The following is a 14,254-nucleotide window of genomic DNA, read 5'->3' as shown; positions in this document are numbered from 1 at the left end:
TCTTTCAACTAGTTTGTAGACGCGATAAACTTTAGCGCAAACCAATCAAAATACGCTTATTGCGATTTTTTTTATACCAAAAATATGTAGCAGAATACAAATTGGCCTAAAATGTTAAAAAAAAAATTCATTTTTAAATTTATTTTTTTGGGAATGTTATATAGCAGAATGTGAAAAATATAGTTCTTTTTTCATAATTGTTGGTATTTTTTTGTTTATAGAGCAAAAAGTAAAAATCGCACAGGTGATCAAATACCACCAAAAGAAAGCTCTGTTTGTGGGAAAAAAAGGATGTCAATTTCATTTGGGTACAGCGTCGCATGACCGCGCAATTGTCTGTTAAAGTCACGCAGTGCCGAATCGCAAAATAGGCCCTGGTCTTTGAGCAGCCAAATCCTCCGGGGCTTAATTGGTTAAGTGCAAAGAAGGGGTTTTGGGTCTTTTAGACCCCCTGATCCCTCCGCAAGAGTACCTGTCAAGTGATAAAAATAAAACATTTTTTTTTTTTAAATGTACAAAAATATCGGCCAATATCGGCCGATACCGATATGCATTGGCCAAAATAGCAGTATCGGTATCGGCAACGAAAAACCAATATCGGTTGATCACTAGTACCTGTCAATAACAGGTACCTGTTCCCCCCTCCCCCCTGAAAGGTGCCAAATGTGGCACCGGCGGGGGGGGGGGGGTTCCACTTTTGGGTGCAACTCCCCTTTAAGTGCGGCTGCCGAATTTTTAATATCTAAGAATTGCAATATGTTTACATTTCATATTAATTTCCAAATTCAAATCAAATTTGAATTTCAGTATTTCAGATGGATTTTGTTTCGTTATTTTGGAGGACTAATTTACATTTGTTACTATTGTGATTCCGGATTTGGATACATCAGAATTTCCAAATAACGAAACATTTGGAATTGAAGGAATTGCACATGTCTACAATGAAATAATATGATTTTTTTTACATAGTCTCCTCCAATGTTCACACACGTAGCCCAACGGTGCTCCACTGCTCAGATCTCTTAACCACTTGCCGACTGCGCACAGTATATTTACTGCGGCAGTCAGCCCCGGCCAGGCAGAGTGACGTAGGTCTACGTCGCTCGCCTGTCACTCCTTCTAGAGCCAATAGCGGGCGGGCGCGCACCCGCTGAGGCGCGTGCCCGCCTCGGCTCGTTTACGGAGGAGTGCGGAAGTGTGACTAGCGGACCCGATGTCCGCCGGTCACACTACGATCGCCGGTACAGCGGGAATAAGACAGAGCGGCTTATGTAAACAAGCCGCCTGTCAGTTCTCCCTGTGTAAAAGTGAAGATCAGACAGTTCTACTATGTAGAACTGTTGATCTTTGTTTTTACACTAGTAGACCTGTCCCTGCACAGTTAGAATCACGCCCCTAGGACACACTTAGCCCATCCCTGTCCAATACTGTTAACCCCTTCCCTGCCAGTGTCATTTTTGCAGTAACAGTGCATATATATAGCACTGATTACTGCAGTAATGTCACTGGTACCCCCAAAAGTGTCAAAAATGTCAGTCAAGGGTCCGATCTGTCCGCCGCAATGTCGCAGTACCGCAAAAAAAATCGCAGATCGCCGCCATTACTCGTTAAAAAAAAAAACACCAAAAATGACAAAAATCTTTCCCTTTGTTAGTAAACGCGATAACTTTTGCGCAAACCAATCAAAATACGCTTTTTGCGATTTTTTTTTACAAAACATAGGTAGCGTAAAACAAATTGGCCGAAAATGTTAAAAAATTTTGATTTTTACATTTTTTTTGGGGGGGAATTTCATATAAAAAAAAGTGAAAAATATTGTTGTTTTTGCAAAAATTACGCTCTTTTTTTGTTTATAGCGCGTGATCAAAAAATCGCACAGGTGATCAAATACCACCAAAAGAAAGCTCTGTTTGTGAGAAAAAAAGGACGTGAAATTCGTTTAGGTACAGCGTCGCACGACCGCGCAATTGTCCGTTAAAGTCACGCAGTAAAAAATCGCAAAAAAACCCCTTGTCTTTTAGCAGGAAAATCCTCCGGTGGTAAAGTGGTTAAAAAAAATAAAACATCTGAAGCCTGGTCATCCAAAAAATTAGTTATGGTATCAATGACATCATCATCACTGGCAAGATGAACACCAGACAGCAGGGGCGTAACTACAGGGGTTGCAATTGCAACTGGGCCCCATGCTCCAGGGGTCCTGTGCGGCTCCCCTGTACACCTGGATAGGAGGGGCGATGGGGGCAGCATGTAGAGAAATCACTGTCCTCCTTATTCCTTCTGTAGCTGCAGGAGGATAATGGAGGAGATTGGTTCCTCTGTATACTGCCCCCGCCACTCCTCCTACCCAGTTCACTTGAGTTCTGCTGTCTCTGGGCCCCTGTGTGCTCCCCTGGTCTCCCCCCCCCCCCCACTGTGCTCCCTTCCCTCTCCTGCCGGCTGCTGCAGGGGATTTGTCCCAATAGAGAACCAGGAAGGGGTCGGTAAATATGTAATTTACCAGCTCCTTCCTTTTCTGAATGGACAGAGTCATAGTCAGTGACTTTGTAAAAAAATAAAATAAAATTATAAAAAATAATACAATTAAAATACCAAAAAATAAAAACTACTGACACCAGTGGGTGAACTTCCAGGATCGCAAAGGTCACACTTGCAACCAGGCCCTGGCATTCCACCACTGTGGGGCGTCCCCAGGATAGCAGGAAGGGGGACCACTGCAGAACTTGTGAAAGGGTCCCGTTGCGGGACTGTAATAAAGGGCCCTGCAACGTGAGTAAAGGGCCCCAGGATCAGTGGGAAGAGCCCCAGGCTTGAAGGGAAGGGCCCCGGCCAGGGGTCCAGGGGGCCCTTCATGGTTTCTTGCACCGGGGACCTTTAGGTTCTAGTTACGCCTATACCAGACAGTTCCGTTTTAGTTTTCCGAATAGGTCCAATGTTGCAAGATCTGGTGAGTATGGCAAAGGGGGAAAAATGGGGAGAGATTCTGTTCTGACACCATTAAAGACAGCAACAGTGGTTATGTGTCAAGGCCCTATCCCTCAGAAAATAAAGTAGAAAGGAGGGAGATCCCACCCTCTTTTTCTTCCTTGGGAGGACGCCATCATCAGCTCAGCTGTTTGAATCCAGGCGGCGCGTGGAGACGGCGTGTGTCAGTGGATCGGCTGTTCCACCTCACTCAGCAGCAGGATCATGGGCTACACTCCTAACTGAGAACTATTTGGTCCGCTTCCCGGTAAGAGAGGGAGTGTTAGTGTGGGATCCATTGACCTTGCTCAACTCACTTAATTTATATGTGGAGTGGCTCCCTGTAAGCCCATTCACCCATGATATATACCCCCCCCCCCCCCTTTGTTTCTGATATCCTCAGGCTGAGGAAGTGTGGTATTTTTTCAGATTCTTATAGAGTTTCCACTAGCTGGTCGATTCACAAGCTGCTATTGATGACATTGATTTTATATCTTTTCCGTGGTGTTTTCCACTTGAGTCAGCGACAGTTTTTGGTGTCTCCATCTGGATAGTCTGGCATTTTTTTGCCTACGACTGAACTGGTGTTAATTCAATTATCTTGGGTCCTGAAGAAGCCCCTAGCTTTTGGGTGAAACACGTAGATACGGAATTACCCACATTTGCTTCAACTACTACTTTATGCTTATGGCAATTTATGAAAATAAAACCTTGTTTCTGGCTTTTTATGGGTAAACTGTGAAGTGTGTTGGTTAATGGGTCGGCAGTGGTTGTTGCTGAATTGTTAACATACCGGTAATGTCCGTACAAAGGTTTCAGCAGACAGCTCCTAGCAGACTAGCTGGTCAATTCACATGCTGCTATTGATGACATTGATTTTATATCTTTTCCGTGGTGTTTTCCACTTGGGTCAGCGACAGTTTTTGGTGTCTCAATCTTCTAGATAGTCTGGCATTTTTTTGCCTACGACTGAAGTGGTGTTAATTCAATTATCTTGGATCCTGAAAAAGCCCCTTGCTTTGGGCGAAACCCGTAGATCCGGAATTACCCACATTTATGCTTAGTGAGTTACTACTACTTTATGCTTAGTAAGGCACACCATGTGAAAGAATGTATTGCTATTGCACTATTAAATGTTAATGGTTTTTATTGATGGCATATTAATAAAATGTATTGTTTTTAACTATTGTTTATGTGCAAATTTCTAACAGGCACCTCCAAATCCCTCTTACTGTTTTCATCCCTTTTCCTCCCAAGGGAGAAAAAGAGGGTGGGATCTCCCTCCTTTCTATCTGGTGAGTATGGTGGATGGGTAACCAGAGAAAAGCCCCAGGAATGGATAGAAGCCATCAGCACAGCAGATTGGAGTGATATAGCATTGTCCTGATGGAACAAGACTCCCTCCCATCCAGGGCATACCACGTCTTTTCACCATGATAGCATGGAAATGATGAATCACTGTTGCACAGTAGTCCCCAGTGATTGTCTGTGCTTTCTGAAGGTTATCGATGAGCAGAAGACTGTTGCCATCACTTTGCCCACTGATGGAACACCTCGAGCCTTCTTCAGCGTAGGGGGAGGATGTTTTGACTGAGATTTGCTCTTAGGTTGGAAGTGGTGGACCCAAGATGACTGCATGTGTCTTCACTTTTTCCATTTTCCTCTTCTCTTTTTTTTTCCTAGGGGGGAGGGCGGGGCAGGACGGTTCAGCGGGTGGAGGGCGCAGAGGAGGTAATCTCCCTTGCCCTGAGCCACGGCGACGGCTGTAACGTTGGGCGCGACAGGCTCAAGCAGGAGGGTTGACCCCCCTCACTTTCTCCATTTTCCTCTTCTCCTCTTTTTTTTTCCTGGGGGGAGGGTGGGGGCAGGATGGTTCAGTGGGTGGAGAGCACAGAGGAGGTAATCTCCCCTTGGCCCTGGGCCATGGTGACTGCTCTTGCCTGGGAGGGGAAGGGGAGGCTGTAACGTTGGGCGTGGCAGGCTCAAGCCAGAGGGTTGACCCCCCCCCTGACTTTTTCCATTTTCCTCTTCTCCTCTTTTTTTTCCTAGGGGGGAGGGCGGGGGCAGGACGGTTCAGCGGGTGGAGGGCGCAGAGGAGGTAATCCTTCTTGGCCCTGGGCCACGGCAACGGCTGTAAGGTTGGGCGTGGCAGGCTCAAGCCAGAGGGTTGACCCCCCTCACTTTCTCCATTGTCCTCTTCTCCTCTTTTTTTTCCTGGGGGGAGGCGGGGGCATGAAGTTTCAGCGGGTGGAGGACGCAGTCACGCAGAGGAGGTAATCCCCCTTGGCCCTGGGCCATGGCGACTGCTCTTGCCTGGGAGAGGGAGGGGGGGCTGTAATGTTGGGCGCGGCAGGCTCAAGCCTGAGGGTTGAGCCCCCCTCACTTTCTCCATTGTCCTCTTCTCCTCTTTTTTTTTCCTGGGGGCAGGGCGGGGGCAGAATGGTTCAGCAGGTGGAGGGCGCAGTGGAGGTAATCTCCCTTGGCCATGGGCCATGGTGACTGCTCTTGCCTGGGGGGGGAGGGGGGGCTTTAACATTGGGCGTGGCAGGCTCAAGCCAGAGGGTTGACCCCCCCCCCCTGACTTTTTCCATTTTCCTCTTCTCCTCTTTTTTTTCCTAGGGGGGAGGGCGGGGGCAGGACGGTTCAGCGGGTGGAGGGCGCATAGGAGGTAATCTCCCTTGGCCCTGGGCCACGGCGACTGCTCTTGCCTGGGAGGGGGAGGGAGGGGGCTGTAACGTTGGGCGCGGCAGGCTCGGCCGGAGGGTTGAGCCCCCCTCACTTTCTCCATTTTCCTCTTCACCTCTTTTTTTTCCTAGGGGGGAGGGCGGGGGCAGGACGGTTCAGCGGGTGGAGGGCACATAGGAGGTCATCTCCCTTGGCCCTGGGCCACGGCGACTGCTCTTGCCTGGGAGGGGGAGGGAGGGGGCTGTAACGTTGGGCGCGGCAGGCGCGGCCGGATGGTTGAGTCCCCCTCACTTTCTCCATTTTCCTCTTCTTCTCTTTGTTTTCCTAGGGGGGAGGGCGGGGGCAGGACGGTTCAGCGGGTGGAGGGCGCAGAGGAGGTAATCTCCCTTGGCCCTGGGCCACGGCGACTGCTCTTGTCTGGGAGAGGGGTGCGGCAGGCGCGGACGGAGGGTTGAGTCCCCCTCACTTTCTCCATTTTTAACTCGACTACAAACGATTGCAAGTATCGCTTGAAAGCCGGTACAGCGTGCATACGCCATCTTCAGCACCGAACATCTGGGAAAAAATTGGCTTGGAGCAGTGATAAAGTTTTGAGTCTACATGGTCACTCCTTCAAGGTCAGGCCATGAACTTTGGGACTTTTGGGAGTTGTTTCCACTTTTATTATTCTACTCTCTTTCACCACTTTTTTGTATTATTCAACATTAAAACTCTAATTTAACAAATCAACACTTAAAAAAAAAGGGAATGTTTGTAACGTACCTACTAAGGCAAAGCAAGGCACATAGGTAGAGTATCAGTATGGCTGCTACCACTGGAGCGGCAATCATAGATAAATATAACCTTGTTTCTGTCTTTTTAATGGGTAAACTGTGAAGTATGTTGGTTAATGGGTTGGCAGTGGTTGTTGCTGAACAGGTAACATAATGATCGTATAAAGCTTTCATGCTTTCATCAGACAGCTCCTCTGAAATATAAATATCAGGTTATTAATAAAAAAAAAAAATATATATATATATTTAATACATAAAAACAGATGTATATACAGTACTTCATACTCCCTGTGGCATGATCTCTATAGCAGATTGCCTTACACTGCCCCATTGGTGTGGGCAGACTGTTGCATGAGTGTCTGTGTATGTGTATATATGCTGTATATCTATCTATCTACAGTATCGCACAAAAGTAAGTACACCCCTCACATTTTTGTAAATATTTCATTCTATCTTTTCATGTGACAACACTGAAGAAATGACACTTTGCTACAATGTAAAGTAGTGAGTGTACAGCTTGTATAACAGTGTAAATTTGCTGTCCCCTCAAAATAACTCAACACAAAGCCATTAATGTCTAAACCACTGGCAACAAAAGTGAGTACACCCCTAAGTGACAATGTCCAAATTGGGCCCAGTTAGCCATTTTGCCTCCCCGGTGTCATGTGACTCGTTAGTGTTACAAGGTCTCAGGTGTGAATGGGGAACAGGTGTGTTCAATTTGGTGTTATCGCTCTCACTCTCTCATACTGGTCACTGGAAGTTCAACATGGCGCCTCATGGCAAAGAACTCTCTGAGGATCTGAAAAAAAGAATTGTTGCTCTACATAAAGATGGCCTAGGCCAGGGCTTTTTTTCAGCGGGAACAGGGGGAACGCAGTTCCGGCACCTCCAGTCTGAATGCACGCAATGGCAAAGGGGTGCTGGGGTCAGTGGGGTGAGCTGAATGGCCTATTGATCCTGGCTCCTGGGGGATCTATTGTTGTTGGGTTGAATCTTTTGTTGCTGGAGGGCATTTTGTTGGGGGGGGGACTATTGTTGCAGTGGAGGATTTATTTTTGCTTGGGGGAACTATTGTTGCTGGGGAGCTATTGTTGTTGGGGGGGTCTATTGTTGCAGGGGAGGATTTATGGGGGGGGGGGGTTGTTGCAGGGGAGGATTTATTGTTGCTGGGCTGGGGGTCTTGTTGCTGATTGCAGGGGATCTATTTTACAGTTTTTTCTATTGTTGCAGGGGAAGATTTATTGTTGCTGGGGGAATCTATTGTTGGGGTGGGGGGTCTATTGTTTCTGATTCCACTGCTTTCCTAATTATCATTAACAAATTCTATACAAATTACCTAGAACCACAACATGATACTTGGTTCTGTATTCTCTAAAAGGGTAAAAGGGGGGGGATACTGGGAGGTGGGTAGAGAATGGAACCAAAGGACAGCGTTGGGTCAGCTTCACTGTACAGCGAATGAAAGGGAAATGCTTTGTATTGAGCGTCTTTCTGTTCTTTTACAAACTGAAGCCTACTAAACACAGTTATGAATGAACACAGTCAGGGATCTGTACCAATCACTCACTGTGCTCATTCAGAAAAGGAAGGGGCCGGTGAATGACACAGGCCTGGGCAGCAGGGGGAATCTACACTGCACAGGGGATGATTAGGGTGTGCCCAGGCACACCTGGCACACCCCCTACGCACGCTTATGCACCACCCATACACATAGCAATAAACCATCAAACACAGATGTGACCATTCCCTAAAAAAAGTTTGGGCTCTAGAGATACTATATTTTAATGCAGTGGTCCTCAACTCCGGTCCTCGGGGCCCACTAACAGGCCAGATTTTAAGTATTACCTTGGGGAAATGCAGACTAGAGTACTGCAATCACTGAGCAGCAAATGAGATCACCTGTGATGTAATTTAGTTATCTTGCAAACCTGGCCTGTTAGTGGGCCCCCGAGGACCGGAGTTGAGGACCACTGCTTTAATGCAAAAGATTTCTGAGAGGTATACTGTATATTGAAGAAACTGGTACATTTCTCAATTATATCTTTGTGTGCATTATATTGCCCTGATGCCAGGGGCCCTCACTTTTGCCTCTGGCTCCTGTAATTCCTGGCCGGGCCGGGACAAGGGGTTGGCAGAAGGGATGGCTGACCTGGCCGCAATGGATTATTACAGGGATGGGGGCACCCTGACCCTAACCCTAATTTAAGGAGGGGCCGCAGTTTGGCATATTTGCCCTGGGCGCTGAATGACCTTGTTCCGGCACTGATTCCTGGTATATATAACTTAAAGCGGTAGTATACTCTAAAAAAAAAAAAAAAAACCCGCAAGACAAATGCATTATTAGCTAGAATGCATCGCATACTAGCTCATTATGAAATACTTACCTTAAAACGAAGCTCCAACACAGACCCCCGTACACCGCTGTGGGAGTGGACATGATCCCTCGGCGTCTCTTCTGGGTTCGGCGGCTCTGGCGATGTGAGTGGCCGGAGCCGCGACCTTCAGAGCGCTTGCACCGCTAGCGTCAGCGGCTGCATGCAGTGCAAATATCTCCTAAAGGAGATATAAATTGTACCTACAGGTAAGCCTTATTATAGGCTTACCTGTAGGTAAAAGTCACAAAAATCGGTATACTACCACTTTAAACAGGGCCAGACTGGGTATGAAAACCAGCCCTGGAAAAATGACATACCAGCCCCATAGCATTGCGTCATTATACCAGCGCAACGTCCCTCCCCCTAATACAATGCTGACCCTCCCTCCCCCTAATACAATGCTGTTCCCCCCCTATACCTAATACAATACAGACCCCTCAGCAAGCCCCCCTCCCAGTACAGACCCCTCAGCAAGCCCCCCTCCCAGTACAGACCCCTCAGCAAGCCCCCCTCCCAGTACAGACCCCTCAGCAAGCCCCCCTCCCAGTACAGACCCCCCAGTAAGCCCCCCTCCCAGTACAGACCCCCCAGTAAGCCCCCTCCCAGTACAGACCCCCCAGCAAGCCCCCCTCCCAGTACAGACCCCCCAGTAAGCCCCCCTCCCAGTACAGACCCCCCAGTAAGCCCCCCTCCCAGTACAGACCCCCCAGTAAGCCCCCCTCCCAGTACAGACCCATCAGTAAGCCCCCCTACCAGTACAGACCCATCAGTAAGCCCCCCTACCAGTACAGACCCCTTAGTAAGCCCCCCTCCCAGTACAGACAGACCCCTTAGTAAACCCCCCTCCCAGTACAGACCCCTTAGTAAGCCCCCTCCCAGTACAGACCACTTAGTAAGCCCCCTCCCAGTACAGACAGACCCCTTAGTAAACCCCCCTCCCAGTACAGACCCCTTAGTAAACCCCCCTCCCAGTACAGACCCCTTAGTAAACCCCCCTCCCAGTACAGACCCCTTAGTAAGCCCCCTCCCAGTACAGACAGACCCCTTAGTAAGCCCCCTCCCAGTACAGACAGACCCCTTAGTAAGCCCCCTCCCAGTACAGACAGACCCCTTAGTAAACCCCCTCCCAGTACAGACCCCTTAGTAAGCCCCCTCCCAGTACAGACAGACCCCTTAGTAAGCCCCCTCCCAGTACAGACAGACCCCTTAGTAAGCCCCCTCCCAGTACAGACCCCTTAGTAAGCCCCCTCCCAGTACAGACCCCTTAGTAAACCCCCCTCCCAGTACAGACCCCCCAGTAAGCCCCCCTACCAGTACAGACCCATCAGTAAGCCCCCCTACCAGTACAGACCCATCAGTAAGCCCCCCTACCAGTACAGACCCCTTAGTTAGCCCCCCTCCCAGTACAGACAGACCCCTTAGTAAACCCCCCTCCCAGTACAGACAGACCCCTTAGTAAACTCCCCTCCCAGTACAGACCCCTTAGTAAGCCCCCTCCCAGTACAGACCCCTTAGTAAACCCCCCTCCCAGTACAGACCCCTCAGTAAGCCCCCTCCCAGTACAGACCCCTTAGTAAACCCCCCTCCCACTACAGACCCCTTAGTAAGCCCCCTCCCAGTACAGACAGACCCCTTAGTAAGCCCCTCCCACTACAGACCCCTTAGTAAGCCCCCCTCCCACTACAGACCCCTTAGTAAGCCCCCTCCCACTACAGATCCCTTAGTAAGCCCCCTCCCAGTACAGACAGACCCCTCAGTAAGCCCTCCCACTACAGACCCCTTAGTAAGCCCCCTCCCAGTACAGACAGACCCCTTAGTAAGCCCCTCCCACTACAGACCCCTTAGTAAGCCCCCCTCCCACTACAGACCCCTTAGTAAGCCCCCTCCCACTACAGACCCCTTAGTAAGCCCCTCCCACTACAGACCCCTTAGTAAGCCCCCTCCCAGTACAGACCCCTTAGTAAGCCCCCTCCCAGTACAGACAGACCCCTCAGTAAGCCCCCTCACCTGCGATCACATCACATGTGGAGCATGACGTCTTGTCTGTTTCACAGGAAGAGGGACCATCCTTGTCGGCGCCGTGACAGACATTCCTTAGCAGCCGCGTCAGCCACAGCCAGTCAGCTCGCCTCAGCTCATGCACTGCACCAGTACCGCCTGGCGATCCGCCGCGCAGGGGCAGCCGCCTCGTGACGTCACGCCGCCCACATCGGCTGACGTAGAAGAGACGGAGCCCAGCGGGGGGCGGGGCAGTGCAGGCCTGCAGCGGCCAACCATAATCATCGGTGACCGGCGAGCGGCCCCAATCAATGCAGCGGCCGCCAATGCTTAAAGCGGCGCTGCTGGCGGCCTTGTCTCAAAGCGGCCCCAGGGCCGGCGGCCCACCGGGAGATCTCCCGCTATCCCGATAGGCCAGTCCGGCCCTGACTTTAAATGTTTCCATCCACTATATATTCAGCCAACAGGTGGCGCTCTGGTCTTCTTTTTCACATTTTCATCTACTTCATCTTTCAGCTGCGCAGACAGAAGCCTAGAGTTCAGAGAACTCATCAAAGCTTTGTCTTATCCCTGATCAGGCAGCACAATAAGGTTTTAGTTATAACAAAAATCGCGCTAAATGAGATAGAACTGATAAAATAAGGGTTTCATCAAGATAAAGGGATCCTCAAAGCAGTGCCAGGACAAGGTCATCCAGCACCCAGGACAAAGATGCCAAACTGCGCCCCCATCTCCAGTTCATGATGTGCAAGTTTAGGGGATCCTACACCCAGCATTTACTGCTGTTGTCACTTCTCCTGTACGAAAGCGCCCCCATCCCTACAGAAAACCATTGGGCCAGGACAACCGCCCCTCCTGCCCACTGCTTGTCCTGAACCTGCCTCAAAGCAAGCTTCATGTTTAATGGTCTCTCTTTAGCTAACCCATAGCACTTTGGGATTATTTTGTTATATATAAAATGTTTATCCTTAAAACAAAGATTGAATATACAGGCATACCCCACTTTTAAGTACACAATGGGACCAGAGCATGTATGTAAAACGAAAATGTACTTAAAGTGAAGCAATACCTTTTTTCATTTCCTAGGCAAGCTGGCTGGCCACAAATATTATATGTTGTAGTCCTGGGTCCCCTCACATCGCTCCCTAAGTTTGGTATCCCTGTCACTTATGGTTTGGGAGTAGTGCCATGTCAAGCTGACCACAATTTCCCATAGACGCCAATGTTAAAAACTGGGAGTAATGCCATGCCAAGCGGACCAGTGTCCGTACTCGCGAGTCTACGTAAAGTGAGTGTACATAAAACGGGGTATGCCTGTATGTAATACAAACTATATTAAAAAACAACCATATATATACCACCATAAGACCTTCAAAAATAAAATGTAACCAAAAACGATACACATTTTATTTATCTGTACTTATGAACTGGCAATGTTCAAACCCAATTTTATTCGTCACACAGGGTTTACGTACCTAGGGATGATGGGTGGACGGTAGTTCTGCTCTGTCCATGCTCCAAAATTAAGGCCTCTACGCTATTTATTTTGTTGCAAAACTTCACATTGTAGCCATTGATTATAAAAAACAACGACCCATTTGTGCAATTACAAAGGTTTGCATAATGATTGTGGATACATATGTTCTCCGTACCCAATTTTATAGAAAAGTTTGATATTTTAGCGGCTAAAGTCTCAAACGTACAACACTTGTAAGGCTGAGGGGGAATCGTTGCACCTGCCAAAAAAAAAAGAAAGGTTTTCAAATCAGTTTTTTATAGCCTCAATCTAGGATATGTGCCCCCCCCTCGGCTGTATTATATTATGCTTTTTTAGAATTTGCACTCAATTTTTCCAGGTTAACAGGCCAGACAAATGATGCCGCAGGGTCTTCTTACTTTTTTCACCATCCGGCTGGGCAGGTCCTACCATGGGTCCTGTTGGGTCCATCGGCAGAACTTTGAGAGGGACAGCAAGAGGTGGAAGATGGGGGGATCTATGATGGGATGGTCTGTGATGAGGGGAGTCTGTGATGGGGGGATCTATGATGGGATGGTCTGTGATGAGGGGAGTCTGTGATGGGGGATCTATGATGGGATGGTCTGTGATGGGGGAGTCTGTAATGGAATGTTCTGTGATGGGGGGGATCTGTGATGGGATGGTCTGCGATGAGGGGAGTCTGTGATTGGGGGGGATCTTTTATGGGGGGGGGAGGATCTGTGATGGGATGGTCTGTGATAAGGGGAGTCTGTGATGAATCTGTGATTAGGGGAGTTTGTGATTCTGTGACGGGATGGGACGGGACGGGACGGGGGGAAGACTGTGATGGGATGGTCTTTGATGAGGGGAGTCCGTAACGGGATGGTCTGTGATGAGGGGAGTCTATAATGGGGAGGGGAATCTGTAATGGGATGGTCTGTGATGAGGGGAGTCTATAATGGGGAGGGGAATCTGTAATGGGATGGTCTGTGATGAGGGGAGTCTGTGATGGGGGGGGTCTGTGATGGGGGGGTCTGTGATGGGGGAGGATCTGCGATGGGATGGTCTGTGTTAAGGGGAGTCTGTGATGAGGGGAGTCTGTGATTCTGTGATGGGGGGGGGGTGATCTGTGATGGGATGGTCTGTGATGAGGGGAGTCTGTGATGGGGGGATCTGTAATGGGATGGTCTGTGATGAGGGGGGTCTGTGATGGGGGGGATCTGTAATGGGAAGGTCTGTAATAAGGGGAGTCTGTGATGGGGGGGTCTGTGATGGGATGGTCTGTGATGGGAGGAGTCTGTGATGGGGGGATCTGTGATAGGATGGTCTGCGATGAGGGGAGTCTGTACTGGGATGGTCTGTGATGAGGGGAGTCTGTGATTGGGGGGGGGGATCTTTTATGGGGGGGAGGATCTGTGATGGGATGGTCTGTGATAAGGGGAGTCTATGATGAGGGGAGTTTGTGATTCTGTGACAGGATGGGGGGTAATCTGTGATGGGATCGTCTTTGATAAGGGGAGTCCGTAACGGGATGGTCTGTGATGAGGGGAGACTATAATGGGGGAGGGGGATCTGTAACGGGATGGTCTGTGATGAGGGGAGTCTATAATGGGGAGGGGGATCTGTAATGGGATGGTCTGTGATGAGGGGAGTCTGTGATGGGGGGGGGTCTGTGATGGGGGGGGGGTCTGTGATGGGGGAGGATCTGCGATGGGATGGTCTGTGTTAAGGGGAGTCTGTGATGAGGGGAGTCTGTGATTCTGTGATGGGGGGGGTGATCTGTGATGGGATGGTCTGTGATGAGGGGAGTCTGTGATGGGGGGGATCTGTAATGGGATGGTCTGTGATGAGGGGGGTCTGTGATGGGGGGGATCTGTAATGGGAAGGTCTGTAATAAGGGGAGTCTGTGATGGGGGGGGTCTGTGATGGAATGGTCTGTGATGGGAGGAGTCTGTGATGGGATGGTCTGTGATGGGAGGAGT

At 49.3% G+C, this 14,254-nt stretch overlaps 1 protein-coding gene across 1 annotated transcript in view; it reads right to left on the bottom strand.

Moving 5' to 3' along the window:
* The window catches only part of LOC309568359 (uncharacterized protein), a gene marked incomplete at both ends in the record, with an annotated part of 101,490 nt that overhangs the window by 70,779 nt on the left and 16,457 nt on the right, over nucleotides 1–14,254 (bottom strand). The window contains one exon of the mRNA XM_082274024.1: nucleotides 12,271–12,531. Within this exon, the coding sequence (XP_082130150.1) occupies nucleotides 12,271–12,531 (261 nt within the window). The remainder of the gene's footprint in view (nucleotides 1–12,270; nucleotides 12,532–14,254) is intronic.

Source organism: Pelophylax lessonae (genome assembly GCF_965119305.1).
Source record: "Pelophylax lessonae genome assembly, chromosome: 12".
Taxonomy (NCBI): Eukaryota; Metazoa; Chordata; class Amphibia; order Anura; family Ranidae; genus Pelophylax; species Pelophylax lessonae.
Note: the sequence above shows the minus strand (reverse complement) of the source record. Positions and strands in the feature narration are given on the sequence as shown.